Source organism: Stigmatopora argus, chromosome 6 (assembly GCF_051989625.1).
Source record: "Stigmatopora argus isolate UIUO_Sarg chromosome 6, RoL_Sarg_1.0, whole genome shotgun sequence".
In the NCBI taxonomy this organism is placed as follows: Eukaryota; Metazoa; Chordata; class Actinopteri; order Syngnathiformes; family Syngnathidae; genus Stigmatopora; species Stigmatopora argus.
In genome coordinates this window covers 17,552,954-17,574,577 of record NC_135392.1, presented here as the reverse complement: position 1 = coordinate 17,574,577, position 21,624 = coordinate 17,552,954, and the positions used below count along the sequence as shown (strand labels likewise).

The window sequence follows — 21,624 nt, the reverse complement described above, 5'->3', positions numbered from 1 at the left end:
ATAGAGCATAAAAAGTAAAGTAAAAAGGAATGTATTAAGAAATATTAAAATGTAATAAAAAAGATAGAAAAGCTGTAAAACACGAAAAACAAATAAGTGGACAGAGCTACTGCCACTGGCTGCCGCTTGACGGCGCCATTTTGGAAAAAATAAAAGATTTGATGACAACATGGTCAGTCATGCAATGTAGCCATTGTCTTGTTCTTGTACAAAAGCACATATGTACCAAAAAAGAACTCCCCATCAACAGCTCCCTTGTGTGCTGAAAACCTCTCGCAAAAGCTCGTGTAGCGCGCGTCCTGAAGATTCCATCGATGATTCAAAGCTTCTCGAATCTGACGGAAAAGACTTGGACTTAAGCTCTCAATAACCTGTTTTCAATGAAATAATGTAATGTACATTGTACTATGTGCCATTACTGTACTGTAAAAAAAAAAAAGCAAAAAGAATCCTCCAAAAGGTCCTTGCTCTATGCGCTTGTCCTGCCAGGTCCTCTGACCTCACTATGTGCGACTTTTCCTGTGACAGTTTTTGTTTCACCGTTGCCAGTAAATATCAATGACATGAAAGATTGAATAACAGCTGCAATCAACACAGTGTATGGTGAGTATATCCTGAAGCACATTTGTGAGGAATTTTCAAATCAGCTTGGTCTTGTCTGTGCTGCTGGTGGTGGTCACGTTGAGCACTTACTAAAAACTTGAAGTAACATACAATATTTGTATATCCAGCTAGTTATTGTATTTTGTTTTTTTTTGGCACATTCTTTTTGAATCACCCTGTACAATAATACTGTTCAATGACACTGCAAAGGATAACACTAAGAATTTCTCTCACCTTACATCAGGCAGCAAAGTCACACATGTTTATTTTAACAACAGCACTTAATGTTGCATTGCATGCATGTAAGTTGTTGTTACTGCTGTGGGTGGGCTGCTTTATTTTGTATTGTCCTGCATCATTACTGCTTTTCAAAGTATCTTTAATCCCCTTTGTTGCCCTTAATGGCCAACCTTCCAATTAAAAAAGGTAAGGCAAACTAATGGGGAAGTGTGCGAGTTCCGCAGATAAACAAAAGAGCAAATGAGGTTAATACCACGGGACCAGACATGTTTCCCTTGACAAGCAGACAAATAAAAAAAAGATCATTTTCCTCCACCATTGATTTATTCCATTTCACAGCAGTGTTCTAGAGATCGAACCAAAAGCTCAGCCACCCAAAAATTTCATTTCAACTTTCCAAATGAAGATTCCCGAAGTAATATAAGATTTATCGGTCCAACTCTAAACACAATGGCCACAAATTGGCTTGCCCAAGTAATTGCTAGAGCCATAATGACTCTGGACCCTTGTAAATACATCAAATGAGTTTAGGGAAGAAACACATTGCAACTTTTAGCGTTAAATAGGAAAGAAAACTTCAGCCGCATAATTAACTGTTTTCCATAATAAATCGGTCCTATGTCTTAATGTACTTATAAGAGTCGCATGATCCCAAGTATATTCGCATACAGTACATGGTGGTTTAAGAGTCGTAAAAATGAAAAAATCCAATTGATAGAGCCGTATGCTAAAAATGCAGACAAAGTCTTCAGGTGTTTTTCCTTTGGGTTCTATGATTCCGCTGTGGTGGGAAGAACTCTCACAAACAGAGTTTTGGTGTCCAAAGATTGTACTGAACACTTGGCTGGCAGCTCTGAAAAGAGAAAAGATGGATGTGTTCAAAAGCAGAGTGAAAAAATCCCTGTCCAAAGTGCTGCACCCACCATTAGCTGGGTCAACATGCAGACTTAAATAAATATACCCCATTAACTCTTCGACAGGAAAAAAAAATCAACATCCATCTGAAATGTAAACCTGGTTTCATAATCCTTGCTTTGGTTAATTTGGTCAGCAGTCACATATTCTGTTGTATCGACATAGCTACGCTATGTCCCATTAGTTTGTTATGCTCTTGAACAAATCATACATTAGCCACCTCAGGCTAGCAGCATTTACTGATTTACTTTGTACTTACCCTGCCTGAGCTCCTGGTCCGTGTAGAGTCTGAGCCTTCTACCACGGAGGCCGAAGACCTTTGCTGCCTCTGACAGGAGGCCTTTGTAGTCTAGACCATTCTGGCCCACTGGGTTGATCAGCAGTAGGGTGCCCACTTGTCCCGTTTTGCACTCTGCAGGTAGCCAGCCGTTAGGGAGACAGATTCGCACATTTTACCAATTAGTTTAGAAATGAGCGGGACTTCAGTGGAAAAATGATAAGGAGCAATGTATGAATACCAATTCTGGCTATTAGTTTAGCAACATATTTAAGGTTTAAAGCACCAAGAAGATGGAAATTAGTCCTTGGCTACAATCTTGCATATTTACATATACAGACGCTCCCCTACTTACGAACATTCAACTTACGAACAACGGTACATACGAACATGTCTGCAAATTGCGTTTAAGTCCAAAAATGTTCGCAAGTCCAATTTTGTATTTCGCGTCTTTTTCGGAGTAGTACTTCTTTCCGCCGCTAATACCGACGCCTGGCGCTGTGAGAGCTCAGCTCACCCAGCATCTACCTTCTTCTTCGTTGCAATGCGGAAGTGCGTGAATGTATCTCCAGTGTGCAAAGAACCTTTTTCATTTGTATCATTAAATATCTCATGCATCCAATATTGAATATGGTTGGTAAAAAGCTAAAGGCTTCTATTGAGGGAGTTGCAAGGAAGAGGCAAGCCATTTCATTTGAAACGAGTGGCAATAATAACGAAGCTTGATGCGCGTGAGAGTGGTGAGCGTTGCACATTCAGTACCATTTATAAACAGAAAGATCGAGCAGCAGGACCCAAATATTGAACGTTGCACAAAGTTTGCAAATCAATTGAATGATGCCATACAGTGCTACTGCATCATTTATGATGAAAAAAAGAAGAAAACTGTGCAATCGTCATTAGGTCGCTTCTTTTGGCCAGTTTCTAATACATAAATCTATCTCTCTCTCTACAGTACTGTACATATTCTCTCCATTTTATTAAATGTTTTTTTTTTCAGTACAAACCAATGCGTGTTACTTATACAAGCCTTAAACATACAAATGCACTTATATAAACCTTCAATATACTTATATAGGCCTTAAACATAAATTATAATACAAAATATAGCACTAAATCAACTTACAAACAAATTCAACTTATGAACAATCGCTCGGAACCAATTGCGTTCGTAAGTTGAGGAGTGTCTGTATATGTTAATTACCATGAATATGAATATGTTCATTAATATGTGCTGTCCCTTATTACATAAATCAAACTCGAAGCTGATCTCTATTCCAATTGTACAATTGTACGACAACATAAGAGTGATGCGACATAAAAAGTTGTTCAGCTGCTATTTTTGGGCAAGATAAAATTTTGAGTTGCAAGCAAAACTGATTGAAGTGAATTAGACAGCGAGCACACACTTTGTTGGTGGGTCAACTTTGTAAAAGGACTAATATCTAAGATAATGACAGAAATAAAAATCCTTGACTGAAAGAAAAGATGAGGAAACCAAGGCCGAAAACCCATGCACTGTAGTATATTATGATAATAAGCCTGTTACGATAGGCATATCAAAATCGCAATGCTCAAGTGTACTAATCTTGTCTTGTGGTGTACGACACTATAATCGTGATGGCCCTTCAAGCCGAGTTAAAATGATATGTTCGCACACGCTTGTTGTAACTCGCAACAAGACCGGCTGAGATGTTGATGAACGACCTATAAGCATGCAAAAAAAATGTTAAGTGTAAGACCCAAACGGAGGGAGAAAACAGCTTGGTGTGAGAGCGAAAGCGCAAGACTAACCGCAACAGGGCTCGGCACGGAGCCTGAATGTTTGCATTAGAATTTGAGCCAAAACCAGTATACTGTCACCTCAGTGAAGAAGGGAGCACAACTTCTGGCAGAGAAAATAAGGAATCCCAAATAAGCTAGCTAGTGTATGAATTCAAGTTGATGCTAAAATACTAAGCACAAGAACTATACACCTTATGGGTGATGTGCATGCTATGATTGATGTACCGTAAACTGAGTTTCTTCCCAAGAGCCGTCACCATACTAATCTCGAGTTCTGCATTTAGGAGGACCTAATCAAGACTTATCTTGTATCTTGCATTAAAACTCCATAGGCTAGTAACCACGTTAGTCACTTTTGTACCTACTTATTTATGTGACTACTTATCTATGTTGACTATGACCTATTTATTATGTTGATTCATTTATTACTCATTTGTTGATTTATTTATCATTTATTGATTATTTATCTGTTTGTTGTTTGTTTGTTGTGGTTATTTGTACACTTCCCTAGTTATGTTGTTGACTAATTTATTTCTTACTTATTTATTGATTGTTTATTTATTATTATTTATTTGTCTATTTGTTGTTATTTCTTCACTTCATGGTGAAGCTTTAAATCTTATTATACCTGTATTATGACAAATAAAGCATTCAATTCAATTCAACTCGCCGTTTTTTGTTTTTTTTTTAACCTTAAATCTGAACTAATGCTGAGTTCTGTGTGCCAGACATTGTAATTTGCAGCAAGCGACCATTTAGGCCAAACTCTTTTCCGATTAGAGGGGAATCAGTATTGCTTAAACCTGCCATGATCCTTGTTAATTTACAGGAGGACATTGAAGAGTTGGTCAAGCAGGAGTGAATGCAACGCTCAGCCATACACGAGGAATTCAATGAAAAGGCGGCTGAGGAGGAAGCAGCCACCATTCCAACAGCACAAATGAGGAAAAAAAACGAGGGTGAAATTTTACGAACTTTCCGACTTCGTGGAAAAAAACATCTTGAAAAAGTGTTCACGAGTTGTGCGATCGCCCACTTTGACAACGTTTGTCTTGTGCATTTTACAAACATTATTATCAACAAGCAACGCCGATGGGGAACTAAAATCCAAACAGGTAAGAAGCAGTAGCGAAAAAATTAAATGGGTGAAAAATTAGATGCCAAGGAATCATAAAATGCTAATGAAAAAGATTAAAAGTTCAATGCAATATTGTTTTGAATTCTTATTTTTGTATTTGTTAGGTGTGTTCACGTGCTCTCTGCCTGTTGCCTAAAGTTAGATTCCTAACACTTGTGCACGTGTTTCAACACAAATAGATTTTCATGTTTATTCATTTTAATGGCATATTAAATAATTGTATGATCATATTCTCTATTTTTTGTGTCTCCACACCTTTCCTACAAAAGTGGAACACTTTGATCAATTTTTAAGGTTTAGGTGAAGGGCCGTGGAACGAATTAGAGAATTTACATATAAAGTAGGTGACCCGGTGGAGCGAGTGGTTAGCGCGTCGGCCTCACAGCTTTGGGGTCCTGGGTTCAAATCCAGGTCATGTCCATCTGTGTTGAGTTTGCATATACTCCCCAGGCTTGCATGGGTTTTTTCCGGGTACTCTGGTTTCCTCCCACATTCCAAAGACATGCATGGTAGGCTGATTGGACACACTGGATTGCCCCTAGGTATGGGCGTGAGTGTGCATGGTTGTACGTCTCCTCATGCCCTGCGATCGGCTGGCCATCGATTCAGGGTGTCCCCCGCCTCTGGCCCGGAGTCAGCTGGGATAGGCTCCAGCACCCCCACGACCCCAATGAGGATAAAGCGGTTCAGAAAATGAGATGAGATGAGCGACATATAAAGTACTGCTCTACTTACGAAAAAAGTTCTGGAACCAATTAATTATATAAGTAGAGGTATGACTGTATGTCATACACACATTTAAGTCTGACGATAAGACGCAACAATACACAAAATCTGAATTACTAACACCTTTTCCATACCCACTCGATACCTAATTTAAATGACCAGATTAGTGCAGAGTCAGTTGTTAGATTTTTTCAGAACTTTGGCTCTTTTTTAACTTTATCGTGTGCTTGCTTATGTGTACTCACCAGCGGGCTGTGCGTCGCAGAGGATCAGGTTCACGTATGGACATGCGAGGACACTGTCGGGGGTGACACAGCAAGGTGAGGCCACGTTTGTAGTCACTGACAGGGTTTTACCACACAGCGTTCGCAGGTCCACGTTACTAGCCAACTCTGCAGTGGGAACAAGCACACATGAGGCAGGAGCACAGAGGAACTAAAGGCATGAACTTATGTTCACCTTTGCCGTTGTTAAAGAGTGTGAGCCTTTCATATTTAGTCCCAAAGATGCTGCTGCACACGATTTTCAATTTGTCCAGGTCTAACCCGTTATCGCCTTTCGGATTCTCAAGCAGCACCACCCCTTCTGAAAAAAAGTAATAACACACATTTCAGGATGCCACTAGACTCAATTTTTTAAATTCACTGCATTTATTTATATTACTGTCTTTTAGCATTTCTGAAGAAGTTTGCCATAAAGCCATGGATTGAGTGCAGTCCACTTGCAGAATCTGCTGTACACACTTTACACAAGCCACAGAAACATGTTTAGAAATATAGAGTGTTATGTTAAATGAAGGGCAAACATAAAGCCTTTGGATATATACAAAGGCTGATTCTCAGTCTTAAGACAAACACATTATCAGATCAGATGCAGCATCCTGTTGTGATAAATTCTGCATTATTGTGTGTGGATTCAAGATGGCGCCGCTCAAGCGGCAGCTGGTGGCAGTAGCTCTTACTGGTTTCTGTTTTTACAGCTTTTCTATCTTATTTATTACATTTTGATATTTCTTAATACGTACTTTCCTTTGTACCTGTTACTTTGATGTTTTTACAACCATTACGACTCGACTAGACTCCACCTGTCGCATGTGATAGTTATTGTTCTATTAGCTTAGCTTCTTTATGCTAGTCCTGGACGTTTTTTGGAACCATTCAACCATGCCTCCGCTGTTGTACACACGGGATCAGCTGTGAACAACGCAACAGAAAGAGCAACACCTCGATGCCGCTGGAAATCCCCGCGGTATTGAAGAGAAAGAGAAGGGGTGCAGAGCTGGACCAAAGTGCCGGGAAAAGAAGCGACGCTTCAGACCAAGCATTCCATCTATTATTATGGGAAACGTGAGATCTCTCCACAATAAGATGGAAGAGCTACCGGCGCTTACTGCATTTACTCGCATATAAGCCGCACCCCTAAAGTTGCCATAAAATTGTTCAATAATACAATTTTTCGCGTATGAGCCGCCCCCTGATTCTCAATTTTCACCTCAATATTTATGGTTTTTAATCGTGTGCGGTCGATTGGTCGCCGGTCTTTTGGTCGCGGTCTTTTGGTCGCCCCGACCACGACAACGGGCGACCAAAAGACCGACGACCAAAAGACCGGCGACAAAACAAGGTAAAACAACACGGGCTATGCATCAATAAAAGCCAACAATGGCCATGAGCAGTTTCACTGAGCCGACGTGTGAGTGTATAAGAGTTTGTATGTACAGTGGTACCTCGACATACGATCTTAATCCGTTCCGGGACTGAGCTCGTATGACAAGTTTCTCGTAACTCGAGGTAAAGTTTCCCATTGAAATGAATGGGAAACAAATTAATTCGTTCCAACTCTCTGAAAAAAACACCAAAAACAGGATATTGGATTGAAAAAAATGTTTTATTTCTTATAATTCGCCATATATTGACAAAGTAATAAATAACGAGTGGTTTAATAGAAATAAAGTGTTTAATCTAACTAAAATTGGGCGGATTTCGCCGAGGGGAGAGAGAGACGCACAAAAGGGGCGGGGGGCTTCGGTTTGTTTTCAACACGACGCACTCGTAAACAGAACAAACACTCCACCCTCACGTTCGCTATCCATGGGCTGTTTGCTGTCGTACTATTCCCTTCAAAATATTCCGAAAATGATGCACACAAATGTCCTCACAATCGGAGAACGCACGACCACTTGCCAACGAGCAGCAAGCAGTCTTATCAGCGATCGCCCCGCTGCTCATGCGAGCTACAGGGGCGCTGGCTAGCGGCTCCTTTTAGCTTGTAGCATCTGTGTTTGCATCCCCTCGAACGGCGACTATGATAGAGTTTCTACCGGGGATGCTGTTGCGAGCCAGTGCCCCCGATGTTCTTATGAGCAGCCAACGAGCAGAGTCTTTTATCAGCGATCGCCCCGCTGCTCATGGTAGCTTCGGGGGCGCTGGCTAGCGGCTCCTTTTAGCTTGTAGCATCTGTGTTCGCATCCCCGGGGATGCTGTTGCGAGCACGAGTATACTTCATTACCCAGAAAGCCCTCTTTTCCCCGCGCATGGGCGTTGTGCGTTTCCTGGTCTGAATAGCTCATCCGGTGCTCGTAAATATTGTTATACGTACACGAAAGATATGCAAAAAAAAATGCCATGGCCACCTGTCTTGGTCGCATAACGAAATTTTGACCGCATCACGGGCGAATTATTCGATCGAAATTTCCCCCGTAAGACGAGCATTCCGTATGACGAACGGTCGTATGACGAGGTACCACTGTACATGCGTTGTCCCTTTAAGAAGCTACGTCCGTCAGGGTCTTAACAAGTTCTCCAACAAAAAAACAATAAAAGTCCGGGAAATTTGGAGCTTTTCTTTAGCCTAATAATTACTAGGGCATTAAGTATGACTAAATAGTAATTCGCAGTTTGTATTTAGGGAATTTGAGCAACGATTTAAATGGTAATTATCACTTACCTTCCGGGCGACCAAAAGAGCGGCAATCAAAAGCACGGCGACCAAAAGACCGGCGACCAATCGACCGTGTAACGGTTTCAATAGGGAGTATACATGTGTTACTTACAAGGGAAAATCTTAAGAAAAATAATCAAACGTGGTATTTCTGAGATACTGTATGAATCAAAAGCATATTATTAGGGTCAATGTCATAAGTTAATGTGACTGTCTTTGTAAACGCAAACTATCAAATTATTCAATTTGAAAAAAGAAATAAGTCTATCCTGATGAGAACCCGATGCTTTTTAATTACATAAATTATAATTTTCTTACCAGAAGTTTAAGATGTGGCGGCCAAATTGCTTCTAATGTCAAAATATCTCGATTTTTTTCGATGGTTCATTTACTAGAATAGTTCGAACAAGAAATAAAAAGGAAAAAAAATCAAAGCGGAATTTTGTTTTATTTCATAATCACAAATGTACAATTGTTTCCTTTCTGTGTTCCGAAAGAGAGGGTGTTGTTTGCATGTAGACAAATTAAAAAAGGAAGTAACATAAGTACAACCAGGAAATATGCCCATAGCGCTATTCGTGGTGTTCACCAAGTCTCTGGGTGCAATAATAGCATACACATTATGCAGGTATCAAGGTTTATATTTTAACAATCGACTACAAGACCTTCGATCAGCCTTAACTATTGTGATGTGCTGACATGGTAAACGCTATGGTCAGATCACGTACCTACGGTAAGATGGCCATGTGCCGAGCGAGCAGTGACGGGAACGGGAGTTATTTCACGTTTTATGCAAGATACGGTTTATTTTTTCCTTGAATTATATTCATAGACGTCAAAATACATTTTGTTTAGCGTTTTATGTTTATCTTTTCTTTATTTTGAAATAATCAGTGTCATTGTCGTCAACTTGCAGGTTCATGCATGTCGTGTTTTTATGCGCATATAAGCCGTACCCTCGATTCAGTCATCATTTTTTTGTCCGACAAAAGCGGCTTATATGCGAGTAAATACGGTACCAGGCTCCAACTGGTACTGATGATCAGCTCCAGACTACTGAGGGACTGTGCGGATCATCTTGGAAGAGTGATTGTGCATATTTTCAACCTCAGTCTTTATCTGCAGAAGGTCCCCACCTTGTGTGGACTTCTTGTGTGTGGTTCCAGTTTTATCTAGGTTCCTGTGTATGTGCTTGCTACTGTCTTGCTACTGCAACAAAGTGAATTTCCAGAATACGGGATGAATAGAAGTGAATCTAATCTAATCTAACCTAATCTAATCTAATCTAGACATTCCCAAATTCACGCTAAAATAAAGAGGAAAAGACAGTCTTCTGGATTTTCACTTGCTTCCAAACTCCGTTCTGATCTTACACGTATTTTCTGTTGTTTCATTACATTTGGGGGACCTGATTACATAGACCTCAACTCTAAAGGGATAAGTGGAAACAGAAGTGAGACGTCTGAGCATGTATATGCGTTGAGTCTAATACAGGGGTGGGCAAACTATTCCACAAGGGGCCACAGTTTGGGTTTTCATTCCAATCCGTAGAGGGCATCTTTTCACCAATTTGATGTCCTACAAGTGCAATCAGTGGATTGTAGTCAGGTGCTTCTTGTTTTCTGCAGAAATCTCATTGGTTAAACTCTCTGTGCTGGATCGGTTGGAACAAAAACCTGCACCCACGGCGGCCCTCGAGGACCAGTTTGCCCATTCCTGGTCTAATACATGTCCACAATAGTCAAAATCAGATGAGGAGTGAAGTGTCTGTGTCCGTCCGTTGTTTAGTCAAAACAGTGTTTCTAGGAGCAAAGCTTGGATTTGGTTGCAACCAAGTATGGTAGTAATAATGAACTAAGGGTAAGCAAATGGTTCTTTAAAAGCAAGGCCAAGCGTATTCTTTGTTGCAAGCAAATGTATAATAATATGGAATAAAAATCCTGACAGTGTGTTTTATCTTTGATTTTTGTTTGATTCTACCTTGTTCGTTCCCGTTGGCCTTCACCACCAGGTTGACGTAAGCACAAGCAGGTCCATTTAAAGCGGCTAATGGTGCAAGCGAACCCTTGACAATTGTTAGCTCAAGGTCGGAGCCCTTCAACTGTACCAGGCATGGGAGAAAAGCAGTATAAGTTAAAAGTGTGAAGGCACAATTTCAACCAGCGCACCTAATTATGATACTTTGCATTGTTTATACTGTCAAACTAGCAAAACAGAAGTCATGAATAGAATAAAAAACGGAAAATTAAGCAACTCTCTTGCTCAAGAAACTTGACAGTCTAATGTTGCGAGAATTTGTTTTCAGAGTGATATTGTAACTGGTACTTGTACTCTGTTTATGATGCTTAAAACATAAGACAAACGATGGCAAAAAAATGCACTGCATTTTAGCCCTCTCACTAACTTCATTCATTTACACAGTTAAGTAATCTCAAAGGGAAACATGCACAATATGCCCCCACAGAAACATTTTAGAAATGGGTGAAACAGGGAACAAACGGAAATGGATGGTAAAACATGCCCCAATAGAAGCATCTTTGTTAACTTCATCATGACTCTTTCAGTTTGAATTAACTCGTGTTGTTTGAACATTTCTAACAACCATCATTTAATTTTGTATTGCACATGTCTTTATTAGCATTGAGTATGAGCAATAACTATCAACTCAAATGATGCTCTAGTCTAGATCATACCTGTGTCTTCTCTTGGATGATAACGGTGGCAGCCTTAGGGACAGGGTATGGAAGGAGCGGCGCCTTTGTTGTAGCCAAAATGAACTCCGTGTGAGCCTGGATAACTGAGCCCAAGTACTCCCCGTCTGGCTCACAGTGGTAATGCACTGTGATTTCATCCGATGGCACCAAATGGCCCTGCAGAAAATGAGTAAATTATGAAAACAAATAAACTCTTAGGGATTATTCACCTGTTGTAAATGTGTGGTAAACTGGAAAATGTTACAGAGAATAACTATTTTAGAGAGCTAAATCTGGATGGATACCTGAAGGATGGGATTGAAAAAAAATGATTAAAAAGACTGCTAGAAATAAAGACAAAATAACCGCACTAGCAGTCTCTGCTAACCTTGATACCGTCTTAAGCATTGATTTGGTCCTAATCGATACCGCTGTATGTGTAGACAGATGCAATTTCATGACTGCTCCCCACATGCACTGCAATGGTAACATCAGCTCAAGGGCAGAGGAATAAAGCTAGTGAGATACATTGTAGCACTCAGTCAATGGAGGAACGTTGATCGGCCATTGCTGTCAAGCAGAGGTAGTAACTCTTTGCTGATGGGGCTCCCACTCTGAGTGTGTGTGTGAGGGCATTGATTAAAACAGAACTCCAGTTCACTTGTGAATCTCGATAAAGAATGGGTTGACCTCCTGCCACAAGCACACAAACAAAAACGCCAACACACATAAAACAGAGCAAAAGTAAGAGCCAAGACTGTGTAAATTAATTCTTATCCCCAGGGTGGCAAATTCCTCACAGATCTTGTGGGATGTGGGGTTTGAAATAAGAGATGGAATGTGGCCTGGCTGGGATCCAGCCAGTAGCACTGCCACTACTACAGACAGAAAAAAACTTGTTTGTTTCTTGAAAAAACAAGAGGCTGCTGGCTAATCCGTCTTTACACCCCAGTTGGACATCAAAGCTCCAGCGCTTGAATCTGAAAGGGGCCAGAGCGTAATTAAGACACCATTAATCTCGCCTTATGGAGCAGAAACGTCTGACTGTGACGCTGCAATGGAAAGATTTCCAAAATTAGCATGGGCGCATTAAAAAAAATCAAGAAAGATGGCAAAGGAAGCAGGACAACATAATTGTAGCAGCTCAAAAATTTAATTAATGCTGAATGGAAACTGAGAGGTTGAAACTTAGTTACCATAAAATAATACATCAAATATCTAAAACCCCTTTGCATAGATCTGCACATTATTTGCAAATGTCATGATGAAAACATACATTGCGTCTTAAATGTTTGTGTGTGCCTTTTCAGGTGCTGATAAGCACAATTTGACCGAGTATGATAATTTTAAACTCAATGCGCAGAATGGTTCCAAGTACTAATTTTGTTTTAATTTTTTTTCTACTTTTCTTCTTTGGCTTGGCTCTTTTTGCCTGGCTTCCACTTTCACTTTTAGCTGGAGTTTTTAAAAGGAACTTGTCTAGGGCTGTTTGCTTTTGTCTCCCCTTCAAAATAATATGAAAATGGTCCACAAAAATGTCCTCACAGTAGGATAGTGCACGACCACTTGCCAACTTGTCCGGGTGCTCCTCTCGTATTGGCGAGCCAGCGCCGTCACGCGTACACCACTCTCATGTTTTGCTATTATTTCCTGCTTAATATCAATTGTCATCATACGCCTTTTCTTCGCACTACTGTTATTTGCACCTGCTGACTTTGGACCCATTATTTTCCCTTAATTCTGCACTGACTAACGGGAAAATAGCGGAAAAAATGCAACGCTCTACCCAGTGCTCGTAGATATCTTTACACGAGAGAGATACGGCGAAAAAGACAGTACGCTGTTATCATAAGCAGCTGCTCGCGTCTCGGCCACCTAGCTGTCTCGTATGCTCGTATCTCAAAATTTGTTTCGTATCTCAAGGCAAATATTTGCTCGGAATTTTACTCGTATCTCAATTTTTTTGTATGTTAGGCACTCATATGTCAAGGTATTACTGTACTTCAAATACTTGAATCACATTAGGCTGTGCGACATACATTTAAACATTTCAGTATATGACATTTGATTTGTTAGCAGTGCACAACGTGAGTGATTGTTGCCAAAGCGTGCTATACACACACAGACAGACACACAGACACAGACAGACAGACAGACAGACAGACAGACAGACAGACAGACAGACAGACAGACAGACAGACAGACAGACAGACAGACAGACAGACACACACACACACACACACACACACACACACACACACAGACAAGTGGGAAGTTCTACTTTTCATATTACTTTGTTTGCTTGAGTTTCGTTACTTTGCTTAAAGTAGTATAAATTTACAGTTAGAACTTGCAAAGTTTTGTTTGATGTCAAAAGTATTATTGGAATCTTTTTCACAAACTTGATTCCATATACCTGAAATTACTAGTTTTCTCAAAAATGATGCATATGGAGCTAAATAGCTCCGTGTGCGTGCTCTCTTGGAGAATAAACTTGAAGAGCACAGGGCTGGCTACCCATGGGATCTTGAGTGTCATAATGGAACACTCATCCTAGTGGTTAGAGACTTTGAATGCACCCTAAGTGGCAACATTATCATATTGAGCCAGGCTGAAGCACGAAATGAAAACATCATGAAAGGCAAACGTAAACACATAACGAGAAAATAAGAAGCACATTTGTCAAAAATGAATAAATAAATAATAGTAATAAAAGCCATGGTGTAAAAGGGGAAAAAGTTGATGCTTATAGTGCGAGCAATTGCATACGCCCCTGAAATTTTGGCAAAAACACAGCCATTTAAGTCAGTTCAATATACAGTACCTATACAAAACTCAAAGGACATGTATCCTTAAAAAAAAATACTATTAGGAAAATTCCTCAAAAGAGTTAACAACTGAACATCATAAAATAATGACAGCATGGGAGATGTCTGGAATTGGCATTTTCAGCGTGTTGATGATTGTGGCAACAGTATGGCAGTAGCAGAAATTATAATCTTACCAACCTCTTGAATTTAACCGCATTGCTTCTAAAACACATTTACGCATTACAGTGACATGCAGCCAACGAGCAGATTTAAAAATTAAAACAACCAAATAATCCAAGGACAAGTTTTGACCATTTTTAAATGCCTATGGTATTGAGTTTTTACAGCCCAAATTTAAAGTCACTTCCGTTGCCATTTTCCAAACGGCCAGCCAACATTGATCTTTACAGAAGAAAAATGTAACCAAAAAATTATATTTAGTTCACATTTTTCATTAGCTGGACTCAAAGATCTAAAACTTATACATACACGATTGTTAATTTGTTAAAAAAAAATTCTCAAATCTGTTTAAGTTCAAAATTGGAAAGATTGTTCACAACAAATCAAATGGAACCCAGTGGTGGAAGAATGGTCTGAGAACCCTGCTGCTGTTGTGGTGCCCGAGGTTTAGGGTTTGATTCCCGCATGTGCGGGTTGTGGCAGGAAGGGCATCCGGCATAAAAAAATCTAATGGTCTATTCTATGGTATGGCCATGGTGACCCCTGGGGGTAAAGCCGAAAGTCGAACACCAATCGCAACAAATCAAATAAATTAATAATGTTTCAGTTGAAAGGCCCTTTACATACAAATGGCAACATTCATGAGAGTTTCATGTGTTATGAATTGTTATGATACTGTTGGTGAACCTGACTGCCCAGAATAAGATGCGCGCCTACCTTCTTGCGCAGCTTCTGAATGCGGTTGATGACTTCTCTAGCCACACCTTCGTCCAACATGGACTGGTCTGGGGAAACGTCCAATAATACCAGCACCTACATCACACCCAAGAATACAGACTGTAACCAATGAATGATAAGTGGACCACATCAATGTTTTTCAGTCACAGTTTAAAAATAAACAGTGTACAGATTTGAATTACCTAAGTTTTACATCAACAACAACAGTATTTTAACAATATGAAGCCTCCAAGGGTTAAACTTGCATTGCAATTTCTTGCTGTAACGTTTTAGAAACAAGTTAAACAGAATATCTAGGAAGACATTCAAAATCAATCATTCACAAAATATGATTATGAATGACTGATAGGGACTTAATATTAAAGCAAAGTATAACCAATTACAGGACATATTAACTCTTTATAATGCAAGTGACTATTTTTGGTAATTTAATCATGCTAGCCTCATAAGAACTGGCGTCAAAACTGGCTGTAAATGCTCATCTTTCATTGCAATTGACAGCGCCAGACATCCAAATTATTTGGGGTATAATTTTGGAGAATGTTCATGTTCCAAGTCCCAATGCATTGAATGTACTCAGTACAAGTAGAGTCCTGAGGAAAGATTAAGGATACATTACAAAAAGAATTATAAGAGTTGGACAGTGGTGGTAATGAGACATTCCTCTATTAACTTTGCATTCATGAAGGCAGGTCATAATTGTCATCTCCCTTGATACAACAACTGTATTCTACTGTATTGAGAAGTATGTTCTGCAGATGGGGGGAGATGGCCTCATACAGGAGAAGGTGCACGCAAGTAACACACAGCCAAGAGCATGGTAGACAGATGGGAGACTGAGGCTGTGCAGGAGAGCGAGAAAGGAGAATTAAAAAGCCAGCTCGGTAAAATTGTATTAAGGTGCATTCGTGCACTGAACGTATGGCTTGACGGAGCAATGATGAGTGATGGCCTGTGGGAAATTTAGAGGAGCTGGTCTCCACTTAGCTGAGAGGTGATTGCCCTGCATCGCACTTATGAAGACTGTCACTGTAGCTACAACGTAATTTGCTCCCCACTCCACATAATTTCGTGTGTACGTAGAGCAGACATACAACACGACTGTTGTGTAAGTAACGTCTAAGTGTCTGCTGTTTGTATAAAAGTGGCATATGAATGCAAAATGGAATACTGTGATCCTTCAACACGTTGCGGCTTCAACAATCGTGGCTTCTGCCGTTTTTTTATATTAAGTATAAAAAAGAAGAGTTAATAAAAATGTCAAAATTCACGTTCAAAGCCCACACTTCCCTGTCTTCTGCTTGGCACTAAGAAAATGGCGGAAGACAGGGGATGGTCACTCAACTCAGCTCTGAGAAAAAATAATGGTGCACAGCGGGCGGTGGTCATCATTTTCATCTGAAAATAAAGCTTTCTGAGCGGCCGGGAGCCTCCGTGAGGGTGGATTGTTATCAGAAATGCAATCCCCGGACGCCGTGGCGCTTATTTGAAAATAGAGCTTGCTCGGCGAACTGGACGACAGAGCGCCTCGGAGAAGGTGGATTTTTTTCAAAATATTATCCCACCCCAAAAAATCTAACTCCTAAAAATTCGTAATATTTTACAGACAATTTCATGAAACACAGCGGAATTTAAAATTTAAGGAATTTAAATCGTAAAAAACAAAAGTATATGGTTCCTGGAAAAAAATACCTTTGTAGTGCACTAGTGTACTTGATTTGGTGATCTTTCACTTTTTTATTTTCTCATTTGACTTTTTACTTTCCTTTGGGTGAATTGGAGGCGGGTTATACGTGACTAAATTTTTAGCAATTTAAATTATAACGTTCTCTGCTTCTAGATGACCAATTTGTGATGTGTTCAGTGCATCATCAGTATGCACGATTCATTCAATCTCAAATTATGAAGTGGAAAAATACAGTTTTATTCGAGACAGCACTACAATGTTGCTGATGCAGTGTGGATTGGGGTACAAGTGTTTGTGAAATTGTAGGACAGCTGACTCCAAATTTCATGTATCCATTCTGTTTTAAGTCACCCAGAGAATGTGAGCGAGTTTTGGGGTCTGTACATCGGTGTTAAATATACTGTACGGAAATGTAACACAATGAATTTACAGTCAATTTAAGAGTTTAATTACATGGATTTTAATTCAATGCTTTTATTTTTTTTTACTCTACTGGGCTGAGTACATTACATGCCAACTACTCACCTGAGCGTCAGAGTGTGCTTCATACTGAGCAGCTGTGTTTGGACTCTGTCCGAAAGTGTACATAATTCTCAGGTCCTCTTCGTGAAGTTCGTGGCCATCTACCATGATAGAACCTGAAATGTGCCCACAACAAACACACTGCAATTGTCAAATGACACCCAGGATAAGTATGTAACATTGATACATCGAAAAAGGAGAGAAAAAAATCTTTCCACTTCAGCGGATATCAAAACATATATATTCAATTTCCACCATGTGATTGGATGGCACAAGGTAAAATACTGGTTCATCATCTCAAAGGTCTCATGCTATCTATATTTCAGTAATTATGATGGATTATCGGGCGGGTCGGCGGTTTGAGTGGTTAGCACGTCAGGCTCACAGCTCTGGGGTCCTGGGTTCAAATCCAGTTCGGTCCACCTGAGTGGAGTTTGCATGTTCTCCCCCAGGCCTGCGCGGGTTTCCTCCCACATTCCAAAGACATGCATGGTAGGCTGATTGGACACTCAAAATTGCCCTTAGGTATGAGTGCGAGCGTGAATGGTTGTTTGTCTCCTTGTGTCCTGCGATTGGCTGTCCACCAATTCAGGGTGTGCCCCGCTTCTGGCCCGAAGTCAGCTGGGATAGGCTCCAGCATCCCCGCGACCCCAGTGAGGATAATGTGAGATGAAATGAGATGAGATTTCCACCATATCTCATATGTCTCTCAAGGAAAAGTTGTTTCATCTTATTTGAAAACGAACTTTAACATATATATTACTTATACAGTGGTAGCTCCCCTTAATGCGTTCCGGGACTGAGCTCGTATGTGCAGCACTCCGCCCAGTGCTCGTAGAGACATTATACGAGGGAGTTGCGACCAGAAAGACAGTGCCCATGATGTTCTTATGGGTAGCCTCTAGCGTCCGCTGTATGCTTGCATATCAAAATTTGTCTCATATCTCAAGATAAATATTTGCTCGAAATTTAACTCGTATCTCAAATTGCTCGCATGTCGAGGCACTCGTATGGCGAGGCATTACTGTAATTTATTCTCAGGATTTTTTTTGTGTACAGACGCTCCCCTACTTACGAACGAGTTAGGTTCTGAGCGATTGTTCATAAGTTGAATTTGTTTGTAAGCTGCTCAGTGCTATATTTTGTATTATAATTTATATTTAAGGCCTATATAAGTATATTGAAGCCTATATAAGTATATTGAAGGTTTATATACGTGTATTTGTATGTTTAAGGCTTGTATAAGTAACACATTGGTTTGTACTGAAAAAAACATTTAATAAAATGGAGAGAATACATACAGTACTGTATACATACATTAGAGAGAGAGAGATTGATTTACTAGAAACTGGCTGAAAGAAGCTATCTAATGACGATTGCAGTTTTCTTTTTTTCATCATAAATGATGCGGTAGCACTGTATGGCATCATTCAATTGATTTGCAAACTTTGTGCAACGTTCAATATTTGGGTCCTGCTGCTTGATCTTTATATTTATAAATGGTACTGATGGTCGAACGATTCAAGTTGTATTCCTGTGCAACGCGCATCAAGCTTCGTTATTATTGCCACTCATTTCAAATGAAATGGCTTCCCTCTTCCTTGCACCTCCCTCAATAGAAGCCTTTCGCTTTTCACCAACCATATTGAATAATGGATGCACGAGATATTTAATGATAAAAATGAAAAAGGTTCTTTGCGCACTGGAGATACGTTCAAGCACTTCCGCATTGCAACGAAGTGGGCAGAAGAAGGTAGATGCTGGGTGAGCTGAGCTCTCACAGCGCCAGGCGTCGGTATTAGCGGCGGAAAGAAGTACTACTCGGAAAAAGGCGCGCAATACAAAATGGAACTTACGAACATTTTTCGACAAACGCAATTTGCAGACATGTTCGTATGTACCGTTGTTCGTAACTCGAATGTTCGTAAGTAGGGGAGCGTCTGTATATTCCATGATGTATGGGAATTGTATACCGCATTTTCCACACTATAAGTCACAATTAAAGACTTCTCAAAAGCCGGCAGTGCACCTCATAAATGGATTAACATTGGTTAATCATTGTTTGAAATTCCCTTTACCACAGCTCCATCTTGTTGATGTATAACACAAGACCTAATAGAACCACTACTACTGCTACCACTACCACCACTCCTACCAATACGACTGTGTTTTAGATTCAGGTGTGCCTTATATACGAAACAAATTTTATTCATTTATTCCTTCATCGTGTGCCTTATGTGCAGACAATATGTGGTTTGTTCTTTCGTTCGTTTACCAGATTTATTTTTTCAAATTTAAAAGACCTAAAAAATGACTGAACCAACTAGGTAGTACCAATTCAGTAGTGATGAGATTTTAAAATTCTTGATTGTCTTAGCATCAATTTAGGTATGTCTTCCTTTAACCATCCCCCATCTTTTCACCTGAACAATGTTACTTTTAACCTTCGTAACATGCTGCTAACTTGTCACGTTTTTGGGTAGTAGGACATCAAGCTGGGTTCATAGGTATTAAATTTGAAACAAAAATAACCAATTGAGAAAAGAAGCAAACATGAATATAATTGCTATATCATGAATGATTACAGGATAAAAAGTAGCGGCATTGTCAATAGCCTAGGACTATGACTGGCTCAGTAGGTTTTTTTCTTGTTTTGTTGCCTCATCATTGCATTTAGTATTACTTAATCATTTTTGCACTTTTATGACCAGAGTTCTAAAGGTTTTGTATTTATTTGTTTAAATAAATCAGGTAATAATTTAAGAACCAGTGAAAAATAAAGTAATTTATTGGGGAGAAAAAAAAGCCGACATATTTTTTGTTTTTACTACTGTGTAACTATGAACTGAACAAGTTAATTTTAACATGTGAACTGAACTATTCTCGCTAATCTATTTAACCTTTATCTTTGTCATCTTAAGATGAAGTAACGAGCATACCTGTCTTCTGAAAGGCTTCAAGTTGTTCACTGGAAAGCTCCTTGATAGCAGCAGTGATTGACTTGAATGCCCCCTTTAGCCTCTTGCCCAGGACCATGTGATCTGGTTCAGCCCGCAGACAAATGCCATACTTGTCTTTGTCTGTCGATATGGTGAGCTGCCGCACATTGAGCTCCTGGAAGAGAACACAAACACGATGAGGAACTCATTGGCGGGTTTAATTGGCTCTGTTGGTAGATTAGTCATCACACAATCTGAAGATTATTGGTTTGATCCTCTGTCTTGTTGACCATGTTGAAAAATCCTTGAGTACAGAAACCCCTCCTTGTACTGGTGAGTGAGGTGAAATTATTTTGAGGGCCTTGACAAATGGGAATGTGCTCTCCAAGTTATCACATCTACACATGTATAGTGAAAGGCAAAATTATTGTCACACCAGGGATTTTTCCAGAAAATATGCAATTTCTCTTGGAAACTAATACTATTACAATGTTTACAGTAACAATGTGATTTATTGGATGTCCTTTGGGAAACACCAAAAAAAATACAAAATAAAATAAAATTGTTACACCAAATTCAAGAATAATAGTTAATTAAATATGGCACCTTTACTTATGAATGCTTCACTACTGTCAATGGCAGATCGGCAGGCAGCCAAGCTGTATTTTAAATGTATGTATGTAATAAATGTCCGGCTGGGCTGTACCTGGAATGCATCTCGTTGTGCAAAGTACTATATACAAAATATGTAGTATTTGTATTTATGTACAATGACAATAAAGCTTTCAATTCAGTTCAATACATACGAGCGGCCCGGTGGTTTCAGTGGTTACCAGGTCGGCCTAAGAGCTCTGGGGTACTGGGTTCAAATCCAGGTCGGTCCACCTTTGCATTTCTCCCCGGGCCGGTGTGGGTTTTGCCGGGTACTCCGGTTTCCGTCCCATATTCCATAAACATGCATGGTAGGCTGATTGAACACTGTAAATTGCCCCTAGGTATGAGTGTGAGCGTGAATGGTTCTCCGTCTCCTCGTGCCCTGCGATTGGCCTGCGATTGGCTGGCCACCGATTCAGGGTGTGTCTCCCGCCTCTGGCCTGAGGTCAGTTGGAATAGGCTCCAGCATCCCGAGTGAGGATTAAGGGGTTCAGAAAATGAATCAATACATACAAAATATTCAGGTTACGAAAATCTAGAATGGAAAAATAGTTCCAAGAAACGAAAAACTGTCCAAGAAACAAAAAACTGTCCAAGTTACGAAACACAAAACGAAATCAAACATTGCAAAAATGTAAATAGAGTTCCTGTACTAGCTATTTTTTCTTTCCCCCAATTGAATGATTTAATTGATATATTTGTTAAAATTTGTTCCTATAAGAGTTGTTTGTTGAGTTTTTTTTGGGAGGGTGGCATACATAATTTTAGGTTGTTAAC

The 21,624-nt window shown here is 39.8% G+C and overlaps 1 protein-coding gene across 2 annotated transcripts in view; it reads right to left on the bottom strand.

Moving 5' to 3' along the window:
• Positions 1 to 843: 843 nt before the first annotated feature.
• Positions 844 to 21,624, bottom strand: part of iars1 (isoleucyl-tRNA synthetase 1) — an 85,223-nt gene continuing 64,442 nt past the window's right edge. For both annotated transcript variants that reach the window (XM_077602654.1, XM_077602655.1), the window contains 9 exons: positions 20,194 to 20,368; positions 17,258 to 17,370; positions 15,025 to 15,120; positions 11,318 to 11,494; positions 10,605 to 10,725; positions 6,144 to 6,269; positions 5,930 to 6,076; positions 2,018 to 2,170; positions 844 to 1,696 (listed from right to left, as the gene is read on the bottom strand). In XM_077602654.1, the coding sequence (XP_077458780.1) occupies positions 1,614 to 1,696; positions 2,018 to 2,170; positions 5,930 to 6,076; positions 6,144 to 6,269; positions 10,605 to 10,725; positions 11,318 to 11,494; positions 15,025 to 15,120; positions 17,258 to 17,370; positions 20,194 to 20,368 (1,191 nt within the window). In that variant the 3' untranslated portion in view covers positions 844 to 1,613. The remainder of the gene's footprint in view (positions 1,697 to 2,017; positions 2,171 to 5,929; positions 6,077 to 6,143; positions 6,270 to 10,604; positions 10,726 to 11,317; positions 11,495 to 15,024; positions 15,121 to 17,257; positions 17,371 to 20,193; positions 20,369 to 21,624) is intronic.